General features: G+C 61.2%; 1 protein-coding gene across 2 annotated transcripts in view; it reads left to right on the plus strand.

Annotated features, from left to right (window-relative positions):
* Window positions 1-27180, plus strand: part of KIF21B (kinesin family member 21B) — a 41985-nt gene continuing 14805 nt past the window's right edge. For both annotated transcript variants that reach the window (XM_075115265.1, XM_075115267.1), the window contains exons 1-22: window positions 1-109; window positions 13450-13672; window positions 14027-14209; window positions 17204-17353; window positions 17588-17722; window positions 18106-18273; window positions 18787-18902; window positions 19448-19643; window positions 20032-20221; window positions 20336-20399; window positions 20879-21103; window positions 21410-21491; window positions 21976-22093; window positions 22398-22589; window positions 23267-23466; window positions 23646-23753; window positions 24198-24266; window positions 24626-24855; window positions 25248-25395; window positions 25493-25687; window positions 26518-26619; window positions 26757-26922. In XM_075115265.1, the coding sequence (XP_074971366.1) occupies window positions 72-109; window positions 13450-13672; window positions 14027-14209; window positions 17204-17353; window positions 17588-17722; window positions 18106-18273; window positions 18787-18902; window positions 19448-19643; window positions 20032-20221; window positions 20336-20399; window positions 20879-21103; window positions 21410-21491; window positions 21976-22093; window positions 22398-22589; window positions 23267-23466; window positions 23646-23753; window positions 24198-24266; window positions 24626-24855; window positions 25248-25395; window positions 25493-25687; window positions 26518-26619; window positions 26757-26922 (3298 nt within the window). In that variant the 5' untranslated portion in view covers window positions 1-71. The remainder of the gene's footprint in view (window positions 110-13449; window positions 13673-14026; window positions 14210-17203; window positions 17354-17587; window positions 17723-18105; window positions 18274-18786; window positions 18903-19447; window positions 19644-20031; window positions 20222-20335; window positions 20400-20878; window positions 21104-21409; window positions 21492-21975; window positions 22094-22397; window positions 22590-23266; window positions 23467-23645; window positions 23754-24197; window positions 24267-24625; window positions 24856-25247; window positions 25396-25492; window positions 25688-26517; window positions 26620-26756; window positions 26923-27180) is intronic.

Genomic DNA, 27180 nt, shown 5'->3' on the forward strand with positions numbered 1-27180 from the left:
CTCCCCCCGCGGATGCTGGCGGGCAGCGGCCGCGGTGCGGGGTGGGGGTGGCGGTGCGAGGCACCGGGGCCATGGCGGCCCCGGACAGCTGCGTCAAGGTGGCCGTGAGGTGAGTGCGGGGTGGGGGGCGGGCGCATCCCCGGGGGGCGCAGGGAGTTCGGGGCGCCCGGGACCCCGCTGCCCGCCGGCGCGTCGGGGGCTGCAGCTGCGTGTGCGGGGGGGCATGCCCATCCCCGGGGCAGTGAGCCCCCCCCCCACCGAGTCGGGTTCTCCCCCCCCATCCTCCCGGCCTCCGTTATCCGCCCCACGCCCCCCACCCCGCACCGTTTCGCTGCTGCCTCCCCCCCTCGCCCCACCCCCTCCTCCGCCGCGCAGCCCCACGGCGCCCACTGCCCCTCCCATCCCGGGGTTGGGGGGAGAGGCCGGGGACCCCCTGGCCCTTCACCTGGAGCGCTGGCTGTCGCCCAGCCTTTGCAGCTCGGCAGCTACTGGCTACGTCGCGGGTGGATTTTGCCCCCGGTGGTGTCAGGCAAGATGTTGGGGGAGGGGTCCCTGCTTCCCCCCCCCCCAGGTGGCAGGGAGCGATGCGGCATCTCGGTGTCCTTTGTGCTGGCTCCGCGCTGGGAACAATGCGCCTTCCCGATCGTGCACCTCCATAAAGGACCTGCCGGCGGCGCCCCGTTCCTGGGGGGGCTCGGGGGGATCCGGGCCGGGCGGCAGCCGGCGGGGCAGCCCACGCATCGCCCGCAGAGCCGCGCGGGGGCGGGTGAAACCGGGGGGCTCTTTGTTAGCGCCGTGCCAGGCTGGGTGCATTCTGTGCACAGCCGCTGGGGTCCCGCACACCGGCCTCCGTGTGCTTCTCTCTGCCCCGAGAGGAGGAAGGAGCCCCCGGGGGAGGAGGGGGTACGAGCCCCGCCAAAGGCGGACCCGGTCGGCTGTCACGGCCGGAGCTGCCGTCCCGCGTGGGGAAGGGGCCGGCCGTGCCTGCGCGGACACGCGTGAGTCCGGCCGGGGCCTCGGCGCCCCGAGCCTCTGTGCAGAGTGTCGGGGTGAACCTGGGCGAGGGGAGGATCGGGCCCCCCGCGGGGCACGGCTCCCAGCCCCACGTGGTGACACCGCCCTCCCCGTCCAGCTGTGCCCGCCTCGTCTCCCACCGTGGGGTGCGGGGTCACCCTGGGGAGGGCAGGGCGCGTGGTGTCTGCCCATCCGCACCCCCGACGGCACGTGGAGGCTGGGGTGCCGATAGCAGTCTGCGTCAGTCCTCGGAGGAGGATTTGCAGGGCACTGCCCTGGCTGGTCCCTGCCTGCCTGGTCAGAGGGAGAGCACAAAAGATGCTGGGTGCAGCATCAGTGATGGAGGGAGAAAGGATGGGTGTGGGGCTGCGCGCACTGCTGCATGCGTGCATGGCTGTGTGCGTGTGCACGTGTGTGCGTGCACCAGGACGCCTCCCAGCCCTGCCTGCTGGTCCAGTCGTCCTGTCTTGGAAGCAGATTCTCTGCCTTGCACCATTCAAGAGGCTCAGAATTGGGGCCAGGCTGTGGTCTTAAAGGATGGAGGAGCTGCAGGGGCAGTGACAGCATCCCCCTTGTGTGGATGCTGCTGGGGTGCCTGCACAGGGCCAGGGCTGGGCTGTGCCAAGGCTGGAGTGTCCATGCCAGGCCACTGACCCAGGAACTGAGAGAGGCCGGTGGCTGCGCACAGAGATTTCCTGCTGGCTGAACTTTTCTCATCCTGCATTTCTCTTGGGATGAAGCTTTTTAACAAAGGCCCAGCTCAAGGCTGGGGTCCCTTTTGCCCAGGAGATGGAGCGGGTGCTGCTGGGGATGGGAGCTGTGGAGTCATTGCTGCTGGGCTCTTCCCACTGAATCCCTTTGGCCCCTGCCAGCGACGGGGTTCAGGGCTGGCCAGTGCATGGGGAGGGGATCGTGACCAGGAGGTGACTTGAGTATGCAGCATTGCAGTGGGGCTGGGGCATCCATGGCGAGGATCCGGGGAGCAAGGGGAGGCCCAACTCTCTCCTACCCGCCCCGTGAGAGGGCAAGTGGGCGTCCCACTTGATACAGCCGATGGGTGCTGGGTGGCTGGGGTGATGCAGGGATGAAGGTGAGCTGGCAGGACAAAGGAGGGCTGGGAGCCGGCAGGACAAAGGAGGAGGGCTGGGAGAAAGGAGGCTGCGAGACAAAGGGGGCAGGTTGCAGTGCCGTGCGGGAAGGTGGCTCCTGAGGCTGGGCTGAGCGCGCAAGGGCCGAGCTGCTCTCCCTGTGGACCATCTGTCTTCTCTGCCAAAGCAGTCCCAGGGGCTGGTGATGGGTCCCCTCCTTCCCTGAGTCAGGAGCAGAGCAAGGTTTTCCTTTGTGAGCATCCGTGATAACCCACCAGTGGAGCAGCTGGGCTGTGGGAGTCTCCAAGACCCCCCATCCTCTGAGCAAACCTGCCAGCAGATCCCACCTCCCTTGGCCATCAGAGCATGGAGGAGGTTGCATGCCTCTGGGGTGCAGCAGGACATGGATCAAAGCTCCCATTTTGTCCCTTTATAATAACATGAACGTGCCAGCTGTGCCATTTCTCTGGGGTCTGTGCGTCCATGCTGCTGGTGGAAGTGAGGTGTGACCTGGGGAAGGGCTGGGGACATTGGGAAGCGACAGGGACTTTGGAGGAAGGTGCCATGTGCTGCTGGGGTTAAATTGCTGGGTTATGGGGATGGTCCAGTCAACATCAAGAGATGCTGCAGCCGCTGGGACCTGTCTCTGAGTCCTCACAGAGCCCTCAGGGTGGGAGGAGTGGGGACAGATGAGCTGGAGTGGTGGGGCTGTGCTGTCCTTGGGGGTGACACCGGTTGTTGCTGGTTCTCCTGGCCTGGCAGGAGGAGGCAGAAGAGATGCTGTGATGTTTCACTGTCATCTTCACATGTTCCCATCCTCCCTTTGGGAGACCCCCGGCTGCCCCACTGGGGGTCCAAAGGACCTGGGTGCTGAGCCACTCGTTGGCGCGCAGCAGTGTTCTTTAGGCTTCCTGCATGCCAGGAGTGAAATGGCTGGTATTGTCACTGAAATCTGCTGCAGCGCTGCTGTCAGCAGAGGGAAATGCAGGCCCAGCAGCTGCTCCTTGCCCAGAGGCTGATTTGTACCTGCACCTTGAACCTGCAGCTCAGACCTGCAGCCTCTGTGAGGGCAGGGCTGGATCCTGCACCAGCTCCTGCCCCACCTGCAGGCAGGGTCTGCCTTCACTTGCCCATCAGCATTAAGCCTGGCATGTCACTTCGTGGGTACGTCTGAGCTTGCCAGCTCCAGCGGATGCCCCTGGGGAGGAAGCGATGGGGCCGAGCTGCCGGGGGCGGTCCGGCTGGGTGCCCGTGCACTGGTGTAACGGTCTCATCTGAAAAACTGCTGCCCACTGCGATGGTGCTGAGGGGGGCTGCCTGGTGCCCTCGCTCCTTGCTTCTGGGGGGGGCGTTCCTCAGAGACTGGGGAAGGCAACAACTGTCATTTCCTTCTGTAGGTGACCTTCAAATGGGTGGCTGCGATGCAGCCAGCTCAGCAGCTCCCTGCTCGTACCCTCCATCCGGCAGCACAGCCCTCAGACTGAGGCTTGTGCCTCCCCTCGAGCCTCAGCAGCACCCCTCCCTGCAGCACCCTCACAGTCAAGTGCTGCTGGCTCTTGCAGCCACAGTGTGCGGGTGTGCAGCAGGGAGAGCGGGACTGGCTGTGCTGGTTGCAGGAGGTGGAGCCCAGCCCCACTGCTCGCATGTGGTTTTGCTGTGTCAGGAACGGTTGATGGCACGTATTGACCCAGAGGCCATTAACATCCTTGGCCTGGGAGGCCTGAGAAGCCAGGCTGGCTGCTGAAATGCTCCCTGCAGGCACTTTCAAACTGCCCAGCTTAATGGAGAGAAAGCCCTGTGCCAGAGCTGCCCGAGGCACCCGAGCACGCTGGGCCGGCTGCAGAGACTCAGGAAACGGAGCTTGTGAAATTGGGGAAGGAAGCTGAGTCGGATTTCAAGTTTATTTAAACCCTGCAACCTCCAGTGCTCTGCTGCTCTCATAAACACTCCTGCTGTGATGCTCTGTGCTCCACGCAGGCAGCTCAGTGCTGGCTGTCTCCTGAGCTGGGGAGCTGCTCCCACCTCCGCCCCAGGAAGGGGGACGGGATGTGCCTCTCGGGACAGACCAGGCCAGACTCCCGTGGCCATTGCCATGTGCCCTGGAGGGCCTTGGCCCAGTGGGAGCGTGCTGGCAAAGGCCATGTGCTGGCATCAGCTGGGATCCTGGTGCCTTTGCTGCCACCTGGCTGGGGCTCCTCTGCCTGATGGGTGGTTTTGTGAATCCAAAGCCTCTGGGACCAGCTGGGGTCAGTCCCCGAGGAGGTGGAGTTGTCGTAGCCCTTCCGAACCAGCTTCTCCCGGGGCAGTTTTGGGTCCGGATGGAGGTGGTGTGAGCACGACTTGTGCTACAGCAGCGTGCATGCTGCCGAGGGGCTCCAGCACGGAAAGGGGTGGTACGGCCTGGTACCCGCTGCCCACCATCACCCTGGTGCTGCTGCAGCTCTGAGCCCCTTCGGTGTGATCCCAGGGGACTCTGCAGAGGGGCTCCTGGGACACTGTCCTGCCGGATCTGGGCTGGTGTTGGGCTGGTTTTGCTCAAATGCCACAGGTTTGTTCAGGGGAGAGATGGGGGAAACCCACCCCACTGCATGTGAAGATGGGGGGACAGCCCATCGCAGTGCAGCGGCACAGCCCGGCCCTGGGGCGCCCCATCTCCCATCTGCAGGGGCTGGAGGCCCCGGCAAGCAGCCCTCATCCCAGGAAGGTAATTTGTCAGGAGGCTGCTGTAGCCTGGGGGTGCTGGGCAGGCAGAGCACCAGCGTGGGCACCCCCAGCTGCTTTCCCCATCCTTTGCCTCTACCGAGGGCAGCTCAGCCCTGGTAGTGGGGTCCTCACAGGTCCTGTGGCTGTTTTGCTGCTGTGCTGAACCCTGCATGAACATCTGCATGACAAGCTGCTGCTCTTTGGTTTCACTTTGGGGCTTCCCAGCCCTGGTGTGATGCAGGGGCATGCGTGCTCTCAACTCCCAGTGAGCAGAGTTAAATTGGCCTCCCTGGTCTGGAGAGAGATGTCTGGCGCTGTGGTGGGTGGGGGGCCACTCGGGGTCTTGGAGGGAAGTGCTGAGCCCAGGTGTGTGGTTGTGAGGGGTTTTTCCGCGCCTGGCTTCAATCAGGCATGCACTCGCTAGATTTTATAGCGGAAATGTTAGAAAGCGGATGGAGACGGTGCTGGTGTGAGGGGGGAGCAGAGCTGCACCCTGTGGTCCCACGCAGACACACCATTGCCTGCAGTGTCACTTGGAGCAAAGCAGCTTTAAGAGGCTTTTGGTGCCTGCGCCCATCAGCAAGGGATTTAAATATGTAACGCCACGAAGTCTCAGGAACTTGGGAGGCTGGGGCTGCCTCTACGCCAGAGGACAGAGCCAGCTGCGGCTTTCCTGCACCAGCAGTGAAATTGGGGGCAGGAGAAAATTGCAGGAGATGAAGCCCTAAACAAAGCTGTCAGAAACATGGCTCCTGGCCCCCAGAGAGGGAACGTGATACCCCTGCGGAGCCCACTGCTAATTGAGGAGCCAGCCCCAGCCGGGCAGCTGTCACTGTTCCTGCTGGGAGCGGGGGCTGGCCCCGGTGGTCCCATGGGGCAGTTTCCTGCTGGAGGCTGTCAAAACAGTCCTTGTCGTTGGTTAAACAGCTGGCAGGTTTGGGATGTGGTGGATTGTGAGGACAGCTGCCGCCGAGCTCTGCTGCAGATCAGCACGCTGCCAGGTCACTCCCCGCCCTGGTCCGATGCTGATGGGTTTCTGCTTTGGCTTGGTGGGAGGGAAGGTGACCAGCTTCCCATCACCCCTTCCTCTCTTCTGGGCAGACCGGGAGCTGGTCCAGTGCTGCCCTGGCATGTCCCCATGTCCCCACGACTGTGAGGCCAGGGCCGGTGGGCAGCCTCACCCCGCTTGGCATCCACCCCTCTGTCCTGCTCCATGTGGACACAACACACTCATCGTCCCCGTTTCCAAGTGAGGGCTCGGGGCTGAGCCTGAGGTCCCAGGGATCCCAGCAAAATACCTTCCCCTCCTCTGCAGCTCCCTGGGGCCAGGACATGATGGTGGAACTTTCTTGTCACAGCTTGCTGTAGCCGAGCCTGGCCTAAGCTCCCCTGTCCCCCAGTCCCCCTACCCCATGTAACCCCTCAGGGTTGTGAACACCTCCCAGCCCATCCGCCCACGCCCGGCTGTTCTCAGTGGGTGCCTCCGTGGTGTCCTGGGGGTGGCTTAGCTGCCCTCCTCCAAGCTCGGGGTCTGGTTTCCCAGTGTCGTTGGCCCCACATCTGGGCCAGCACTGAGGGCAAAGCTCTGGAGACTGGCACTGGGGCAGCCTGAGGGGCATTCCTGCACAGGTCTGCTCCTCCCCAGGGTTGAAAGATTTCATACAGGTCTTTCTGCCCCCCTGTCCCTGGGCTTTGCTGCAGCCAGGGCCCTGCAGGCTCTCAGCTCTCAGGCTCTCCCACTGCTGCTGAGCTGGTGGTTTCGTGGCTATTCCTGTGCAGCGGGAGGGGAGCAGGGGCCCTGCTGGGGTGTGTGTCAAGTCGTGTGTACTGCCCCACGTGTGTTTCTTTGTGCTGCTCCCCCACCTGGTGTTTTGCACCCCTTTGCAGGTCACTGTCCTGGGTTTGTCATTTGCAAACATCCTTGTGGCGTTTCCCAGCCTCTCTTGGGCCAGCCCAGCACAGAGCTGATGGCATTGCCAGTTGCCTATGGGGGTGCAGGAGGAGTCCAGGCAGATTCTAAACTCGGTCTGCGCCTGCTCCCCTCTAGGCTGGGTAAAGCACGATCCCGTCCTTCCCCTGGGCCCTGCTGGTCTCTCCCCATTGCCTTGGGCTGGATGTCTGCGGGTGCTGGGTCCCGGTGCAGGCAGCACATCCCTTGTCCCCAGCCCGCGGTGGGCCTTGGTGCAGAGCAGATGGCACGGCTCAGCGCCGGTGTGCTCCTGCCAGGGCTAATGAGCAGCACATGGCAGCTGCCAAGGCCTGATTTAAAGGTTTCCCTAAGCCTGGGAAAGCCTGGAGCAGGAGAATTACGGGGGCGCAAAGCAGCAGGGTTTGCCCCATGGGGGAGCAGGCTGGGCAGCTGGGCACAGCCAGCACATCCATGCGGAGGATCTGTATCGGGGTCGCTTCCTCGGGAGATGGATGCGGGGCGGAGGCGTGTCCAGCACGCCTACACGCACACCCCAGCTCTGTGGGGACCTGCCTGTCCCCAGACTGCCTGGTTCTGTGGCCGGCTGGGGACCCAGCAGCCAGCAAGCTCCGTCTTGCCCCTGGTGCGTGTCCAGCTGTGCTGGCCATGGCACCCTCTGCTTTGGCGGTGTTTGGAGCACAGGCAGCGATCTCCTGGTGTGGGTGGCTCTGCAGGCAGGCTAAGCCTGGGGCTTTCCTGTGTTGTGCTCGCTCCTGCAAGGAGGTGGTTTGCTGTATCTTTTAATTGGAGCATTTGCTGACCAGACCTGACAGTCCCCAGGGAGCCTGATTCAATTTTCTCTGATTGCTGAGCCGCTTCCCTGCTGCAGTAATTAAATGCTTAACTTTGTCTTGATTTGGGACCAAAGCAACCTGTGTGCAAACAGCCAGCCCTTGGCAGCCAGGCCTCTCCTGGAACCCTGTGCTCCGGGGGGGAACGGAGCCGGGGGCATCCCTTCCCAGGCAAGGGGGCAGATCTCCCCACTGGATCAAGCCAAACTGAGCTGAGGCCTGGGGACCCCCCCTGTGCTGGCGAGGGCGGGCAGCCCCACACTTGCTGTGCTGGCCTGGAGGTGAGGGAAGCCCTGGAGCACTTTGCTCTGATCTTACCCTGGTGATGCTGGCAGCACCCGCTGCCTGGGGAGCTGCTTGGCCAGGTTGAGAGTCCCATACGCTGCCATGCTGCACCCCATGTGCCACACGCTGTCTTGCCTGTTGGATTGGCAAGGCCCGTGGTGTCCTTGACCCTTAGGATGTCCTAGGGGAACATGGCACAATGTTAGCGCTGCTGTCCTCCTGGCTGTCCCATGCTGCTGGGTGGGCTCACAGGGCACCAGCGAAGCGTGGAGGGCAGGTTTGGGGCAGAGGAGAACAAAGCATGTGGTGAGCAGAGGCGGTAGCGAGGCTGGCGGATGGGCTATGTGCGAGTCTGGGCTGTCTGGCTGTCCTGCAGCTCCGATGCTGGGGTGGCTGGAGGGAGCGTGAGCACGGCAAACGCAGGTGACGCAGGGAGCAGGGCAAAAACAGGCTATGTGGGGATGGGAGGGGGGTGAACGCAAGGTCGTGTGGGGAGGGGAAGTAGGGCAAATGCAGGCAATGTGGGGACAAGAGCAGGGTGAACACAGGTGATGCAGGGAGCAGGGATGGGAGCAGCATGAATGCAGGCAATGTGGGGAGCGGAGCCAGGCCCTGCCCGGGCTTGCCCAGCCTGCCTGTCTTGGCAGGCACGTGTCTGCAGCAGCCGGGCTGCGCAGCTGGTTGGGATCGGCCAGCTCCAACCTGTGCCAGCCCACACTGGCAGGGGTGCCCGCAGCCGGGCGGGGGGGCAGTGCCCCAGCCCCTCACCTGATGCCCGAGCTGTCAGTATTGCAGCGGGCAGCCTTGCCCCTCTGGAGACAGGATGGGCAAAAGCAAGTGGCTCTGAGCCTCCAGGGCCTGGCACAGAAAGGGAAAATGGCATGGAGCTTTTCCACCTGCTGTTCCCTGGCTCTCTGGCTCTGCTCCCTGGGAAACCAGCCCTGCCTGGCTGGGCAGCCTCCTCGGCTCCGGCCTCGGGAGGGGGGAGGAATGGCTCCTTGCAGGGGTCCGCAGGCAGCCACCCTGCCTCCCAGAGGGGTCCCGGAGGGACAGGAGCTCTGTGCTGCAGCCCGGGCAGGCTCTGCCCACCCTCAGCTGCAAGGTTTTAAAGAGCAGCAAAAGGCAGCTGCAGCGCCGGGGGGGTCACCTGCACCCCCAGTCTGGAGCGGCTGCCCTGCAGCCCCCTGCCAGCACTGAGAAAGGGTGAGTGGGGGTGTGTGCCTGGCCTCCCTGGGGAGCCCCTATTTGAGGTGGATGATGCGGGGTGATGGGTCAGGGGGAGGCTGGGTCCCCTCTGCCCCCATGCCCATGGTCTCCTGCCGGGCTGTGCTCAGAGGGGTGGCCGTCCGGCCCCAGGGGTGGCTGCGTCTCAGCAGGTTGGTGCAGCTGGGGGGGACCTCGGCACGTGTCTGGCTGTGAGGGCAAGCAGTTTGATGTGTGTGGGTGTCGTGGCTGTCACTGTGGGCAGGAGGGCTACGGGAGTGTGCTGCCACAGCTTTGGCAAAGTGCTGGGGGCCAAAGGATCTTCTGGAGCCCCTTGGGGTTGCCATAGCGGTGGCTTGGGAGGGGGGAAACTGAGGTAGCCAGGTGAGGAGGCAGGGGGATACAAGGACATGAACCCAGCAGTCCATGTCAGCCAAATTGTGCCTTCCTGTGCAAGGAAACAGCCTCCCTTCCGTGCACAGGGGGAGCAGGGTGGTGTCTGCTGGTGGGTGCAGCCCTGACATGGGGATACTGGCTGTGCCCAGTGTGGCGAACCCCAGCCCCTCCACTGGTTGCAGGGCTTGACATGCAGGGATTGGCAGGTCTCTCCCCAGGGGGGCTGCTCCTGCTGGGGTGGAAGGGACCCCCAAGCTGACCTTACGAGATGCCCATCCAGCGCTTGGCTTCCAGCCTTGCTTGGCTCCCCCCTGACCAAACGCTGGCATAGGGCAGCGGCGCTCAACAACTCCGCCTTTGTGCTTGCTGCTGAGCACACCCATGCGCACGCCAAAGCTCCCTGCTCCTCGGGGTGCGGGACCCGCTCCCCCCTTCTTCCCAGATGCTCGGTCAACCTGGCAGCCCAGCCGTGGAGACAGCGCTTTCACAGCCTGCCAACCCGGCAGGGAGGGGAAGGAGAGCGATGGAGAGGCTCCCAGCCAAGGTCCCCTTTGTGTTCCTGTGCGGCTGCAGGCTCTCCCTGGCACACAGGCTGCTTGTACTGCTGGGTTTGGATGCTGATGCTGGAGCAGGCAGGCTCCTGCCGAGCTGTCTGTCATCACCCCAGTGAGAGCTGCCGGTTTGGGAAGGAGCGCCCTCCACCCCTGCCTGCGCCTCTGTCTCTGTGCGTCCGTCTGTCTCCCAACCCCATGTGTTGGATGTCCGGGGCTGGGAAACAGCCAGGTTTGTTTGGCAGGAGCACTTGGCCAGACCATGCAGCTTGTCCTGGGTGCTTGGTCCCTTGTCACTGTCCCTTTGCAGTGAGCTGAGCGTGGCGGGGCCAGAGGTGGTGGCTGGGCTCATATGGGTCCTGCCCCACCTCTCCTTCCTGGGTGTGTTGCCTGGTTTATCAACATGGGTGGGAGGGAGATGGGGCTGGTGCTGATCATCTTGCTGGCCCCAGGACAGCCTGTGTCCTCCCTGAGCAGGAGAAGCAGCCACCTGTGTCAGCATGGCACAGCCGGGCACAGGCTGCCCAGCAGAGCTGGGGCTCTGGTCTGCTCCTGCCTGAGCTTGGGGGTGGTGAGTCAGCACCCCATTGCTTAAGTGCTCATTTATTTTGGTTGCTGCTTAGCAGATAAGTCCCTAATTGCCAAATAACCATAGAAGCCTGTGCCATGGGCTCCCAGGGGCTTAGCCAGGCTCTTTGTGGGTGTCCCAGCTCTTTAGGACAGGGCACCCTGGTGTGTTTGGCTCTGCAATGGGTATCGGTGCTGGGCACAAGCTGTCCTCCTGGCTGGTGGCCCGTGACCAGGCGCAGAGCAGGCTAGCTGGCTGTCTCCAGGAGCAGGTGAGGGAGAAGCTCCATCGTCCCACAGGTTGGGCCCTGACAGCATCACACCCAGTTCTTGCAGACCCATGGACAGACAGGACATGGGCAGCATGTCATTTGGTAGAGGCTGGGACAAGGAGTGCCAGAAGGCGCCCAGACACTGACTTTATGACCACTGAAGCTGCTGATCTCTGTTGCAGAGCAGGGAGGCTGAGGCAGAGCGCAGCAAGTGCTGCCATCTCCCCCAGCGTTACCTGGTGGAGTTGAGGACAGGGCCAAGGAGAGGGCCTGTGCTGGCTCTGCAGATGCTTATGTCATCTTTGAAGAGGTATTGTGGTGCCTAGGCATGACCTGAACTACACATGAGCGCTTGCCTGGCCTGACCAGGCTCTCGTGTTGCCCAGTGCCTGGCAGGGTATTGTTCCACCTGGGAGGGCATGGATGGGACCCCCAGGTGTTGGAGAGCTGGGGCAGTTGAACATGAGGGAGCAGGAAGAGCAGCTGCACTGATCTAGAGAAACTCTCTTGGTGGCCACATAAATCTCCTGTGATGCTGGGCAGCATCTCTGCACCATCCCATGCGGGGCTGTGGCTGCTGGTGCTTGTCCCTGCTCCCCTGCTCTGGTTGTCCAGCTCTTGCAGTGGGATTCTGTGGTATTTGCACACCAGCGGGCAGCAGCTCCCAAGGACATCCCTGGGTGATGCTTGGCTGATTGCCTGGAGAGCAGGAACCTCCTGGGGGGTTCTCACATCTCCAGTCAACCTGCAGAGACAGGATGGCACGGGGGAGCAAGCTGAGGGCTGGGTCCCATCCAGCCCCTGCAGATCCCCTGGCTGTGAGAGCCAGGGCGAGTGACAGGGTCCCTCGGGTGGTCAGAGCTGGCTGGGCAGTGACCTCTGGGGGGGAGAGGGAGTGGGGGAGACACTGGTGCTGGCATGCGGACAGCTGGAACAGCCCAGCATGGCCAGGCTCAAGGTAGGTCCCCAAATGCCCTATGAAAAATTCCTGTGCGCACACCCCTCCAACACAGCTGCTCGTCCTCTCTTCCAAACCCACGTGCACATATTTAATCACCTAGGGGGAGCAGGGGGGGAAAAAAGAAAGAAATCTTTTGCTGAAAACCCTGTTCTCATTTTTACTGAGAGGAAAAAAATTTTCCAAAAATACCCGGATTCCTCTTTGATGCTCTGCTCGTTTCCCCGGGACACTGTTGCTGTGCATGTCTGGCGTGGGGGCAGGGGGAGTGCATCATGTTGGACAAAAAGTAATTAAAGCTGGGGTTCATTTTCCTGGAGGAAGGTGACGGGAGCAAGTCTAGAGTTGAGCACATCAGAAGCTGCTTTCTTTTGTGGCTGCTGAGCTAAATATACCCACAGACACACATAGCTGTTCCCACGTTAGCGGCGCAGGCTCCCGGCGGGGTGAGCATGGTGCTCGTGCTGCCTCCCACCCTGCCGGGGATGCCCTGTCCCCGCGAACACAGCAGGTTTTGGCTCTCAGGGATGTGCTTTCCACCGGCTGGCTGGCAAGGAGTGGTGGCTCCTGCAGAGCCCCAGTCCGCAAAGTGTCTGGTGTGGTTGCTGCACCGGCTTGCCAGCGATGTGGCTTCAGAGGAATTAATAGCTGTGTTTATGAAGCACCCAGGGAGGGGAGATGTGCAGTCATTAGCTCTAATGAGAGCTGTTTGCCATGGCGCTTGGCTCTGCACTCCCTCTTTCTCCATGAGTCCCCTGGGACCAGCCAGCTTCCCACAGCCAGCAATCTGCCAAAAGCTGGAGCTGCTGCAGCCCTAACACGCCCCAGTGCCTGCGCCGAAGCAGAGTGGTGCCTGTGTGGGTCCGGCCATTCTGTACCCAAATTTCTTGGGGAGGGGTTGAGCGCAGTGGGTTGGTCGTGTGTGCTGCCAGAGCCAGGAGCCCAGCACAGCCTGTCCCCTTCCCATCTGCCGAGCCCATGGCTGGGACAGCCACTGGGCTGGGCGGTGGTTTGGTTTAGGTGGTTGTTTTGGCGCTGGGACTGTCTCGTCATGTTTTGCATTTTGCATTTCAAGCCTTTGTAAGTGCAGTTTGATGTCGCTGCCTCTCAAGCGAGCGCGGCTGGCTGCAGCGCGTGCCGGCTGCCCATCCATACCCTGGCAGTCCCCATCAGGGCAGCTTCGATGTATTGATCGGTGCCTACGTGCAGCCCAGAGCTCGCTGCCGGGCTGGGGACGTCATGGTGAACGAACCATCGCAGGCATGGGGCAGCTGACTGGCCCCACATGGGCCGTGCGGGGCCATATTCAGTTGTCAGTGCAAGGGCAGTTTTAAGTGCAGGCTGCGTGTCGTTACCAGGTCTGCCTGTGCTGTGAAACCCAGCCTGTCACCTTGGCTGCGGAGGTGGCTGGTGGCATCACTTGGATGCACCAGCCTCTTTGCTCAGTCACAAATGGACCTCTGCTGTGTGCAGAGGTTGAAGCATCCCCTGCGCTGTTTGCTCCACACCGCAGGCAGAGATGCTGCCGGTTTCCTGCCTGCAGCAGCCACGGTGCCAGCACGGGCCACGCACGCATACTCAGGACCAGGCTTGTGTCCCCCAGGACGAGGGTGAGCCCTGAGGCTGCCCTCAGCCCGCTTCTCTCCCTGCAGAATCCGTCCCCAACTGTCCAAAGAGAAAATAGAGGGATGTCACATCTGCACCTCAGTGACGCCTGGTGAGCCCCAGGTGCTGCTGGGGAAGGACAAGGCCTTCACCTACGATTTTGTCTTTGACCTGGACACATGGCAGGAGCAGATCTACACGACGTGTGTGGGCAAGCTCATTGAAGGCTGCTTCGAGGGCTACAATGCCACCGTGCTGGCATACGGCCAGGTACATGCTCTGCCTGCTCCGTGGGTTCTGGCGTGGGCATCGGGCTCTCCCGCAGCGCTGGGTGCTGGGGATGCTGCGGAGGTTAGGGAAGGTAGGGGTGTATAAGCCCCTGGGTGTGGAGGGGACAGAGATGTGCCTGGGCTGGATTAGAGCTGGGGTGGGGGTGGCCTTGGTTGGGAAGGAGAGGGAGGCAGGGCTGGGGTGGGATCATGGGAGCCGGTGTGGTGGTGGGATCAGAGGGGCTCAGCAGAGGTGTTTGGGGAGCCTGGGGTGGCAGGGGGAGGTGTGGGTTGCAGCAGGCAGAGCTGAGCCTGGCAGGGCCCAGCCAGCTACCCCCTCGCTGCGTCTTCACAGACTGGTGCAGGGAAGACGTACACCATGGGCACCGGCTTCGACATGAACATCTCTGAGGATGAGCAGGGCATCATCCCGCGAGCCATTGGCCACCTCTTCAGTGGCATCGAGGAGCGGAAGCGGGCGGCGCAGAGTCAGGGCATGGCAGCACCTGAGTTCAAAGTCAGCGCCCAGTTCCTGGAGGTGGGTGGCAGCAGCTCTGGATGACACTGTGGCCCTGCCCTGTCCTTTGTTCAGCTCCCACATCCTGGGCTCCTTGAGTCCGCCATGTCCTGGCTGCTCCCAGCTGAGCTGGACCCCGCAGCAGGCACATGGCTGGGGATGCATGCCAGGGCAGAGGAGGCTCAAAGCACCTGAATGTTTTTGACCTCTTGAGGGCCACAAACTGAGGTGGAGCTTTCTGGGCTGCACGGAGCACCCCCCTACGGGGAAGGGGCTTATGCCTTGGTCCCCTGGAGATTCAGGAGGCTCTGGGCTCACTCACTGCTGTTGAGGTCGAGGATAGTGGCATACCTGCTCCCCTGGGTCTGGACCGCCGTTCCCAGTGAAACAACGAAGGACTGTGCTGTTTCCCATGTCCTTTGCTGCATCTTTGACCTTGAGAATGCTTCATTGCATCCTCTCCCGCCTCTGCTTTGGCCTCCATTTCAAAAGCCTTTTCTATTAACTGTTTCTTTCCCTGGAGAAATTTGTCCCAGAAAGCCTATGGGCATTGTGTGTCTGCAGTGGTTTCCCTGGGGGCTGGTCCTGGGGTGAAAGTGCGAAGAAGTTCAAGATGGAAACTGGTTTAAGGCCCTGGTGAGAGAACACAGGGTGGTGTTGAGCAAAGCTGAGCTCCTGAACAAACTTCATCTGTTTGGTGTCCTGGTCTAGGGTAGAGCCCAGAGGAGCCAGGCAGGCAGAGAGAGAGGCTCCATGCTGTGATCTTGCCTCCATGTGGCTCTGGTAGCCATCATATCTGGGTTCCTCCAGATGTCAATGGCCTGGAGAGGGGAAGAAGCGTCCAAAGTCACCTCCTGGCCTGGAGAGCTGACTTCCTTGCTGGAGAAATCCTTCCCAATCAACTTTCCATCTGCAGAGCCCTTGTTGGCTCCCATGGTGCTGTTGTGTCCTGCCACAACCTTCCCTCCCCACCACTTGGCCTGTCTGAGCTCCTGGCTCCTTCCTACGCATCCTTGGCCTCGTGGGGCTCCACTCTGGGGAACCTGTGGTCTGGGATGGAAATGGGGACAATTTCCTGCCAGTTCTGATGTCCTTGTGGGGGAGGAACCTTGTCAGGCTTTTCCCCTGCTGGAGAGTCTCCTAACGCTGTTGGGACTGGGGCACAGTCCTGCCTTCCCTGGGCTATACGGTCAGATACTGGCCTTCAGCCCAACCTGTGTCCCCTCACCCTATGTGACACATTTTCCCTTTCCTCTCAGCTCCCCGTATCTGCCCTCTAGGAGATCCTCTGCTGTCCAGCTCAAGCTTCCCTTGTCTCAGTTTCTCCCACTCGCTTTGGGATGACATGACACTGCCCCAAGGAGCTGGGTGACCTGTTAACTGGGGTTGGGACACACAAAGGATGAACACTGGGAGGGGATGCCTGTGCTGCCTCTGCCCCAGGCCATTCTAGGAACCATCTTCGCAGACCAAGAGGGTCCAGTGCGACCCCAGGGGTACCTGTGAGTGACAAAGCAGTGGCCCTGCATGGGGTTACACCAGCTGCCCTGGGGATTTCCTGTAGCCTTTTTCTCTCTTCACCACCTCTGACCCCTGGTGGTTTTAACTCTCAAAATAGCCTCAGAGATGTTTGTCCAGTGACTGCGGTAGAGGATGGGAACAAGGGTTCCCTTGCTGTGTTTCAGAGCTGCTCATGGTTGTGCTCCCGAGGCCAAGCTGTGCCCAGTGGGTCACTGGCAGCCCCAGGGTGGGGGGAGGCCATCTGCCAGCTGTGGGGGCTTGAAGGCTTCCCAAGGGCGCTGATACGTATGTAGAGAGTAAAAACCCATTGCCTGACAGCCTGGTGACCAAGGCTGTTTGAGCCTGTTGAGGGCTTTGCCCACCGGCCCACCCTGCAGGCATGGGCATCAAACCAGGAGCTCTTGTGCTGCTGTGCCAAGACCTGTCCTACAGCTACCCTTATCCAGGCAACCCAGGGAGGGTTTTGCGGTGATAATGGTTCTCCTGTGCCAGCGTGGGCATGTGGCTGCAGCAGACACTGGTTACCAACCCCACCGTCCTGGCAGTGGTACGGGATTTGGCCCTGCTGATCCCCATCCTGTGACTCTCCTCTGGCAGCAGGCTGTCAGAGCAGGGCTTAAACCCTCAAAGAGCCCCTTTGGACCTGGAGCGGCCAGGGACAGATTAGCCTGATCTGCTTTGCTGGCCAGGAGCCTGTGGTCCTTGGGTGACCCTGCTCTCTGCACTGGAACACGGGTGTGAGAGGGTGATGTGTGGCATTGAGTGGTGGGGGGGCGCAGGACACAGATGGGCAGGGGTCTCCCTCTGCCCCAGGGTGGGAGGATGCTGCAGGGTCAAGATATGGATGGGGGTATCCTCTGTCAGCTCTGCGTCCTTGGGGTTTTTCCTGCTTGTCCAGCACTCCCTGGTCCCCTGCACCCCCCTTTCACCTGGCAGGGGTGACCTCAGAAAGCCGAGGTGGGAGGGGAGCTCCACTGGCTCATGTGGTCGGGGGCTCCCTGGGTGAGCAGGGAAGGCCAGGGAGATGCATGGCTCCTGAGTGTCTCATCAGGCTCTGGGGACAGGGCTCTGACAGTGTCCTGGTTCCTGCACAGCTGCTTGTCTAGGACAAGGTCAGGCAGCTGGAACTAACCCAGACTGCAGCCCAGAGCTTTGCGGGGCAGACATGCCTGCACACACGTGTGCGCACACACGCACATTCCTTCTGGGCATGCTGTCCCAGCTGGGTACCACTGCATGCAGGTCAGAACTTGTCTTGCATCAGCTCCTATCTGCATGAACGTGCAAGTGCATCCTCTCCTACACTTGCACGCACACCAGCTCTCCGGGTCAGCCTTGCCTAAGCACACACATGTGCATGTACGTGTCAACACACGCACACCCCCAGCTGTGCAGCCTGCCCTCCTGGGCAGCTCCTGTTGGTGCCGCTGTGCTGGGCCAGAGCAGCCTCCAGCTTACAAGTACTCACCCCGCACCTGCTTCCACCCCACTCAGCTCTACAATGAGGAGATCCTGGACCTGTTTGACAGTGCCCGTGACCCAGATGCACGCCACCGCAAATCCAACATCAAAATCCATGAGGATGCCAGTGGGAGCATCTACACCACGGGGGTCACGTCGCGCCTCATTAGCTCACAGGATGAGGTGGGTGTGGGACGGGGCAGATGGGGAGGAGGGATGGCAGCTCAGTGCCCACTGGGCTGGGATGTGCTGCGTGGGGATGGCCAGGTGATGGGATCTCACCTGGGATGGAACAGAGCAGCCCTGGGGTGATGCAGGGAGAGGTCAGTGTGCCCACTGGGCTGTGGCAGGGTGCTGTCCTGACTCCCTAACAGGGTGCCTCAAGGTTTCATGCTTCCCTGCCCCATGTCATTGCAGCTGATCCAGTGCCTAAAGCAGGGGGCTCTTTCCCGCACCACTGCCAGCACCCAGATGAACGTGCAGAGCTCCCGGTCCCATGCCATCTTCACCATTCACCTGTGCCAGATGAGAGTGTGTGCCCGCCCAGAGATGGTGAGATGTGCTCCCGCCTCGTGGCTGGGCTGTTCCTGGGCCTGATGCCCAGGCAATCTGGGGGGGTCCCTTGGAAAGGGGAGAGGGTTTGAAGTCTTGCAAAGAGAGGCAGTGCTTTGTCTTGCTTCTTTACAGTCATAGCCAGAGTTAGCATTTAACGAGAGCAGAGGTCTGCCCTGGCACAGGCCCATCCAAGGCAGGGATGATTGGCCCAAGGGATGGCCCAGAGCAAGCTGCTGTTGGGATCCTCTCCCCCATCCTTGAGGGGCTGGATGTGGAGGGTAGAATGCTCAGGCTTTTGCTGATGTCTGAGTGTGGCCAAGGGAGCTCCTGCCTGCTCCAGGTCCATGGTGGTGACCGTCTCCATGTGTGCCTGGCCACAGGTGAATGGGGAGGTCACCAGCCTTCTGGATGGAGCCCAGCCCACCACCGAGTATGAGACCCTCATGGCCAAGTTTCACTTCGTAGACCTGGCTGGCTCAGAGAGGCTGAAGCGAACGGGTGCTACTGGCGAGAGAGCGAAGGAAGGCATCTCCATCAACTGTGGGCTGGTATGGCCCTGGGCACTGGCATGCAAGGGGAATGGGGAGGCAGGGCCTGCCTAGGGGAACCTGGATCACCTTTGGGTCCTGCTTGGAGCTGCTCTGGGCTGTTGGCGTTGCTGCTGTCTCTGCTGGGGTTCATGTTACCTGGACCTGTAGGCAGGAGTATGCACACTCCAAAACGCCAGTGGTGAGGGCACAGCTCTGCTGCTAAGGGCAGGACTATGGGGAGGGATACACCTGGGCACAAGGGTGCAAGTCCCCAAAACATCAACATCTGCTAACCTGAGCTTAAAAAAAAACCTCCAGGGCTCAGTGCTGCTCCTCAGTGCATGTGGGAGGGAGGCACAGGCCAGGGAAGGGGGACAAAAGCTGTGCCTGGCAAGAGAAGCCCCACGCCTCCACCTCTTGCACCCCAAACCTGTGCCACAGCACATGTCCCAGGCCTGATGTGCTGGCTACATGACAGCTGTATTCTCAGAAGGGGCTGAATTTGGGGGGCCCTTTCCTTTGTGTTGGTAGCTGGCCTTGGGGAACGTCATTAGTGCCCTCGGAGACCAGAGCAAGAAAGTTGTGCATGTGCCCTACCGTGACTCCAAGCTCACCCGCCTGCTGCAGGATTCCCTCGGGGGCAACAGGTAAGGGGGTCCCACGCCAGGGCTGAGCCCCTAGGGACTCAAACGCTTCACGGGTTGCCCACTGGGGAAGAGATGCCTCCTGGCAGGCAGTGCATGATTGCAGATGTAAAGACCATGGCTCCTCGTGAGTCCCAGGCGCAATTAGCCAGCTTTGGCGGAATTAGCTGGTGCAAAACACTCCAGAGCCCTTGCAGATCTGGGACTTGGCAGGTGGTGTTGCCCAGCATGGGATGGATTGAATTCCCTGGCTCCTTTGAGGATACTTCGCTGAAGACCCCATTCTTCCCCAGCAATCCTGGCATGTGTAGCCTTGGCTGGGGGAGGTTGACTTTGCTCAGTGCTGCATGATGTGTTGCTTGCAGGGTCTTGCCGGTACTATGGTCTGGGAGGGGCTGAACCCAGTTTATACCTTGGTTAAAAACCACAGAAGGGCCTAGGACGGGTGGCTGGGGACATGTGGCCTGTGCTGGGTGCCGGTGTCCATGTACAGAATTGGTGCAGGGTGGGGGAAACTGTCCCTTCACCCTGACCTTCACCTCCCCAAGCCAAACCATCATGATTGCCTGCGTGAGCCCATCTGACCGGGACTTCATGGAGACCCTGAACACGCTCAAGTATGCCAACCGGGCTCGCAACATCAAGAACAAGGTGGTGGTGAACCAGGACAAGACAAGCCAGCAGATCAGTGCCCTGCGGGCTGAGATTGCCCGCCTGCAGATGGAGCTGATGGAGTACAAGGCGGTGAGTGGCTGAGTGAGCCTGCAGAGGTAGGATGGAGGCAGGACCAGAAAGCCTCCTCCTTGTGTTTTAATTCAGGCAATTTTAGCAGGAAAGACCCTCCTGCCTACTTTGATAGGAGTAATTGCTAGGAGAGGCCAGGAGCCTTAAGAGACAGGGGCTCAGCTCCTGCCCTGCCACAGGCAGCACCTTGGGCAAGTCTCTTAGGGATGTTATGGCAGGAAGAAGCCTTGAAGCCTCTCTCACCCTCTGCCTGTTGACTCAGGCCTTCCTGGTCCTTAGATTTGTCCCTGTCTCTGCTTTGGTGGCTGGGGCTGCCCCCAGGGCTGCAGTGGTGGACCCCATGTCCCAGCTTGCGCTGCACTCAGGGGCTCCCCTCCTGTCCCCACAGGGCAAGCGGGTCATCGGGGAGGATGGCTCGGAGGGCTACAGTGACCTTTTCCGTGAGAACGCCATGCTGCAGAAGGAGAACAGTGCCCTGCGCATGCGGGTGAAGGCCATGCAGGAGGCCATCGATGCTATCAACAGCAGGGTCACCCACCTCATGAGCCAGGAGGCCAATCTGATGTTGGCCAAGGCAGGTGAGGCTGGGCTAGTGCGTGGCGTGGTGGGTCAGCCTGGCCAGTGTAGCTGGGATGGGTGCTGTGGTACAGCCCATGTCTTGTCTTCATCCACCCACGCCTCTGCTCCTCCAGGTGATGGTAATGAAGCCATTGGTGCCCTCATCCAGAACTACATCCGGGAGATTGAAGAGCTAAGGTGAGCTGGGCATCGGGGCTGATGGGTTCACCTGGGTTCCCTGGCTGGTGGGTGCTGTTGTGGGGTCTGAGCCCAGGTGTGGCTCACAGCTCTCTCTCTCCAGTGTCACTGGGGTGAGTTGTAAGCCCTGTTGGAGTAGCACCTGACTACATTGCTGCTACACTGGGGCTTTGGTTTGCTGGGCAGTGCTTTGGCCATTGTCGTCCTTTGTGTGGCCGTTGATGGACTGGGAGATCCTGGCGAGAGTGCCTTGTGTCTCCAAGGGACTGCTGGCCCCTCAAAGCTGGGTCCATCCCAGTCTCTTGTGTGATCGTGGGACCCTGTCTTGCAGCATCCTGAGCTTCTGACCCAACAGGAATGGGAATGGCTTTGTGGTGACTCTGTCCCTGGTGTACACCATGCTAAAACCAGGCAAGATCCCTTCCTCCAGGGACAGTGGGATGTCACCTCTTTGACCACATCCTGTCTCCACTCCCTAGGACGAAGCTCCTGGAGAGCGAATCCATGAATGAGTCTCTGCGTCGCAGCCTCTCGCGTGTCTCTGCCCGGCCCCCCTACTCCATGGGCTCGTCCCCAGCATCTGGCTTGGCTGGCCTGTGCAGCCCCGCCGCGCCAGTGGAGGCGGAGGCCTCTGATGTCCTCCGGCGGGCCAAGCAGGACCTGGAGCGCCTGAAAAAGAAAGAGAGGAGGCAGCGGAGAAAAAGGTGAAGGCAGCTGCTGTGCAATGTTGGGAAGGGGGAGGCTGCGTGTCCGTCCCTGTCTGTCCCTGTGTGGTCAGGTATCCTGCTTCCCCCACCTGTGACAATGGCAGAGCACTGAGACAGAACCCCGATGCCTGGGTTCCCCTCCGAGCGCTGCCTTGTCCTTGGTCTCCTTCTCACCTACCACATGATCCCAGAGGCTGTTTCCCCCAAAGCGTCCAAGAGCAGGAGGTGCGGGGGGCCCCAGCAGGACCTGTCCCTGGGCTCCCCCATGCTGGGACTCACCAGTACCCCTCTGCTCTCCCCCAGCCCGGAGAAGGAAGCATTTAAGAAGCGGCAGAAACTGCAGCAGGACAATGGGGAGGAGACGGATGAGAATGAGGTAGAAGAGGTGAGTGCGCTTTGTGCTCATACTGAGGGGGGTGTTTGGGTATGAAGCGTTGTCATGGCCCCACCTGGGAGAAGGACCAAGCCCAGCCTGGCCCGGCAAGCAGGCTGGAGGGGTCATGGAGCCGAGGACTTCGTGCTGGGGTAGGGGGGAGCTGGGTGCTCCCCAACCAGCCCTGCTGGGGAGCGAGGAGCCCACAGCTTTTTGGGCTTGGTTTCGATAAGCATAGGTGAAGGGGGGTTTGGGGGATGCAGTGCTACTCAGCTGGAAAGGGATGGATGGGGCACAGAGCTACTCCTCTCAACAGTGTATGCCGGGGGTCCAGAAATGGTGCTGCAGCCCCTGGGCATCCTGTGTGGGAATCTGAGTCCCGTTGTGGGGGCTGCAGCCCCTTGCCGTGGGGTGAGCTCAGGTTTGGATGAGGGAAGAGCTGCAGAGAGAAGGGCAAGGCCATGCTGCAAGCTGAGGTTAGGCACTCGTCTCTTAGGAGGAGGAGGAGCAGGACGAGAGTGGCTGTGAGGAGGAGGATGGACGTGAGGATGATGATGAAGACTCAGGCAGTGAAGAGAGCCTGGTGGACTCAGACTCGGATGCAGAGGAGAAGGGTAAAGTGAGGAGCATGCAGCCCAGGGTATGGGGGTGCATTTGCTGGTGTCTCCTGGCACTGAGCTCTGGTCCTGGGAAGGGAGAGTCTGTTGGGATGACATGGCCACATCTCCTCTGGGGGGCTTCGAAAAGCACCAGGGTTGCTGCAGGGAGTCTCCAACACTCTTTGGGGTGCTGCTGCTGCCCAGTGGTGTGGGTTCCCATTGGCTCCCTTTGCCCTTGCCCTGTGCTGTGGCTCAGTGGGGCCATAGGAGCGATGCTCCACCATCCCTCCCAGCCTGACTGTCCCCTACCGGCTTCCAGCTGTGAATTTCCAGGCTGACCTGGCGGATCTAACTTGCGAGATAGAGATCAAGCAGAAGCTGATTGATGAGCTGGAGAACAGCCAGCGGCGCCTGCAGACCCTCAAGCACCAGTATGAGGAGAAGCTGATCCTGCTGCAGAACAAGATTCGGGACACACAGCTGGAGCGGGACCGGGTCCTGCAGAACCTCAGTGAGAACCGCCTCACCCATGGGATCCCAGCCCCGCAGCATTGGGCCCCAGTCCCTGCTCCTGTCCAGCTAACTCAGAGCCAGATCATGCCCCGCCCCCGCACGCAACACTGGCTCTGATAGAGCTTTGCCATCCCTCTGCCTCTGCTTGAGCCCCTGGGACCCCCAGGACCCTGCTTGTCTTGCTGTGAGAGTGGGACTAGTCAGCTGAAGACCTCCTCACCCCACTGGTGCCGGAGAGGTGGCTGGAAAGGATGGTGAGGCAAAGCCTCTTCTAGCCTTGAACACAGCTTCATGAGATGTGGGACCATTTGGGGAGACTGAGGTGCTGAGGGACACGTGAAGACCCCAAAGGCCTAGTGGTGTAGCTGGTCTCTAGGCTCAGTGGGGCAGGATCACCCATGCATATGGCTGTAGGTCCAGGTCTGCAGCTCCTCTGTCTGCAGTGCCTGTGCTGTAACCCACTGTCCCTACCCTGTGCTGGGCCCTAACCCATCTCTTCCAGTGGGTGTCCCCAGATAGACACCAGCCTGTGACAGGGCCAGAGCAGAAGGGTGAGGGAGGGGTCTGGCGGAATCAGGGCAGGGAAGCAGTGCCCAGTGCCTCCAGGCAGGGTGTGCAGGTGCGGGAGGAGCCCTGGGTGCATGGCCATCATAAGCCCTCTCCTTGCTTCCCCAGGCACCATGGAGTGCTACACAGAGGAGAAAGCCAACAAGATCAAAGCAGACTATGAGAAGCGGCTAAAGGAGATGAACCGGGACCTGCAGAAGCTCCAGGCGGCCCAGAAGGAGCATGCTCGCCTGCTCAAGAACCAGTCCCGCTATGAGCGGGAGCTGAGGAAGCTGCAGGCGGAGGTGGCCGAGATGAAGAAGGCAAAGGTACCTGGACATTGCAGGGCAGGGCGGGCGTCCCCGGTCAAGTCTGGCTCCCTGCTCAAAAGCAACGTTTTCCACTCCTGGTGGCAAGTGCAAGACATCTGTCTGTCTGTCCGTCTGGTGGGTGGGTGCCCTGGGACAGTCAGGTGCCCACACCGACATGCAGTACCTTCCCATTCCAGGTTGCGCTGATGAAGCAGATGCGGGAGGAGCAACAGCGGAGGCGGCTGGTAGAGACAAAGAGGAATCGGGAGATCGCGCAGCTCAAGAAGGAGCAACGCCGGCAGGAGGTGAGAGCCCAGCCGGCCCATGTGCCACTGGGCGTCCCCACGCAGGAAGGGAACTGGGCTGGCTTGGGGTGGATGTTTGTCCTGCTCTGACACTCTGAGGTGCTCATGAACATCAGTTGGTGAAGCTCGGGGTCCTGCTACACCCATGGCCTCGCCAGTGGCTGTGCAGCCCCAGCAGAACACACCTGGCTGAGTAGCTCCCAAGGGCTTCCTGCAGCTCCCAGTGTGGTTGGGGGGGCATGCTGTGAGCTCCCTGCCATGCTCGGGGGGCAATGTGCCATCAGGGCCAGCCTCAAGGCCGAAACCTGCTCACTGTTGAAGTCAGAAGTGAGACTGTTCATGCCAAAGTAACTGCTCCACGCTTTGGTGGTGGGAGCCCCGGGACTGTGACCATTGCTGGGGTGTCTGGGCAGGACCCCAGGGGTGTCTCTCTCTCTCGTGCAGTTTCAGATCCGGGCTCTGGAGTCTCAGAAGCGGCAGCAGGAAATAGTGCTGCGGAGGAAAACCCAGGAGGTGAGGGCCCGGGAGGCGGGTTGCCTCAGCACTTAGCTCAGAGACACTCTGTCCTCCAGGCAGTGCCAGCTCTGGGAGCAGGATTCCCAAAAGGGTGGGAGGAGTTTTATGGCTCAGTAACAAGGTGGGAGATGGTTGCAGGCAGCAGAGGAATTGCTCATCTCCCTGGGCAGCTGAGCCCAGTGGCCAGGGACAGGCTGTGAGGGAGAAGGGGGAAACCCATGGGGCGCAAATGGCCTTGGGGCTTCAGGTCCCCAGAGCTGCCACTCTTGGTCCCGTGGGGACCTGGGCATGATAGTGACAGGTTTGGCCTGGTGACACCCGTCTAACACCCTCTCCTCTGCCCCTCCTCTGGGCAGGTCTCGGCGCTGCGCCGTCTTGCCAAGCCCATGTCAGACCGGGTCACAGGCAGGATGAGCCAGAAGCCAGCCATGCTGGACTCGGGCGCAGAGGTCTCAGCCAGCACCACCTCCTCCGAGCCAGAGTCCGGTGCTCGCTCAGTCTCCAGCATCGTGCGCCAGTGGAACAAGAAAATCAACAACTTCCTGGGAGACCCCTCATCCTCTGTGAATGGTGCTCGGCCCACCAGGTCAGGGCAGGGGCTGCGTGGATGGGTGATGAGGCATCCCAGGACTCCCATGTCTGGCTTTTGGCTGGTGGCAGAGGCTGAATGCCAGCTTCTTATTGTGCATTTGGCCCATGTTAAACCACTGACCCAGTAACGGGCTGTGCTGGCAGCGTGTGACTGTCACCTGGGCTTGAGCCGAGCCCTGGCCTTCCATGAGTGTTAAACACTACGGCACAAACCCTTTGGGCTCATCTGTTGTCCCTCTCTTTGCTAAAGGGTGGTGGGAAAGTTGGGCAATCCATAAATGATGCAGATGCCTCCTCCGCTCCCAGCCAGCCAGAGCACAGGCATCCTTTTGGGGTAAGCACAGCTGTCCGGGCTGGTCGCCCATGTACCTCTTCTCCCGGCTGTAGGAAGAAGTTTCCCAAGAAGGGGGCGAGTCAGACCTTCAGCAAAGCCGCCCGCCTCAAGTGGCAGTCGCTTGAGCGGCGCATCTTTGACATCGTCATGCAGAGGATGACCATCGTCAACCTTGAGGCTGACATGGAGCGGCTCATCAAGGTGATGGTGGCACTGGGGACAGAGAGGGCTGTGTGGTGGGTGCGGGGCAGGGGGACAGCCATGTCAACAGTGCCAATCCCCCTCCCTTTTCCTTCAGAAACGCGAGGAGCTGGCGCTGCTGCAGGAAGCACTGCTGGGTAAGAGGGCAAAACTGCAGGCAGAGAGCCCCAAGGAGCAGAAAGGGCTGCAGGAGCTGAATGAGGAGATCGAGGTGCTGGGGGCCAACATCGACTACATCAACGACAGCATTTCTGACTGCCAGGCCACCATCATGCAGATCGAGGAGACCAAGGTGGGCAGCTGGACTCGGCCCAGCTGGTGGGGAAGAGGGTGGGAACACCCCTGGGAGGTGAGGGTGTCCTTGGGCACAGCCAAGCTGGGCATCCCGGAGTCTTCCTCTGAGCTGTGTCACATGCTCAGTGGGGCTGCACCCACACAGTCACTTCTCATTAGGTGGTCAATTGTGGAGGGGAGTGCTGCCAGGTCCTTGCACGTCTGTGGGCAGGTGGCCGGTGCCCCACTGCCCAGGGTGTAGGGAAGCCACAGCCCCCAACCTGCCCGTGGGGCTGGCAGTCATCTGTCCTCATGGGATTTTCATGTGCTGGAGACATCCCAGGGAGGACTGGTTTTTTTTCCAGCAGAAACCTTGCAGGTTTTGTGTCTGGTTTTGATACTGGGCATGCCACAGAGGTGCTGTGCAGCTCCCGGCTCCTTTCAGCTGCAGCCTGGACTGGAGGCTGTGTGCTGTCTCTGGTTCGTCCCCGGCTGTCACCTAGGTTGCCTGGGAAGAAGGGGCTGTTGTTAATTCACACTAGCCTTTGGGCTGCTGACCTGATCTGCTGTGGATTCAGGTGAGGCTGGTGTCTGCAGATTAGCAAGTAATTAAGTGTTGGCACCAGGATTCCTGTAGCAGCACAGAAGCCCTTCGGGTTGCACTGGCCATCTCCATGGCTGGATCTCCCCAGCAGCCACTTGAGCAGACTGAGGAGAGCAGGCATCGGGACTGGCCAGCGCTGGCAGGGGATGGAGGTGCGGTGCTGGCCGCGGTGCCCATTTTGCCTGTCCCACACCCAGCAGCAAAGCTCCACCGCTGCATCCAATGCCTGTCCTTCCACGTTTCAGGAGGAGCTGGACTCCACGGACACCTCGGTGGTGATCAGCTCCTGCTCCCTGGCCGAAGCCCGGCTCCTGCTGGACAACTTTCTGAAGGCCTCCATCGACAAGGTGCGGGGCCCAGCCGGGACCTGTGTGCATGATGGGGTTTTCTGCAGCTGGGGAGGGGAGCAGGGTGCCAGGGTGGGGACCCAGCGGTGGGGACCTGAGACACCTGCCTGAGGCCCAGCGTGGCCGCCCTTCCCCAGGGGCTGCAGGTAGCACAGAAGGAGGCCCAGATCCGCCTGCTGGAGGGGCGCCTGCGGCAGACAGACGTGACCGGCTCCTCACAGAACCACGCCATCCTGGATGCCCTGCGGGAGAAGGCCGAGTCGCACCCCGAGCTGCAGGCCCTGATCCACAATGTCCAGCAAGGTGGGACCCAGGGCTGGTGCACCCTCACACCAGCCATGCTGCCTGTGGGGTGAGGTGCCCACCCATGCTGGCCCCCCAAGAAACACCTGGAGGTGCCATGGCTGGGACCAGCGTGCCCAGGGCTGCCCCAAGGGCAATGTTGGGTGTGGGAATATGTGGTCCAGCCACCACACAACAGGGATGAGGGCCGCGTTCCTGTCCCCAACCACCCGGGCTGTCCCCTCCACTGCACGGTTCAGACGGGGCTCAGCACGATGG

Source organism: Phalacrocorax aristotelis, chromosome 21 (assembly GCF_949628215.1).
Source record: "Phalacrocorax aristotelis chromosome 21, bGulAri2.1, whole genome shotgun sequence".
Lineage (NCBI taxonomy): Eukaryota > Metazoa > Chordata > Aves > Suliformes > Phalacrocoracidae > Phalacrocorax > Phalacrocorax aristotelis.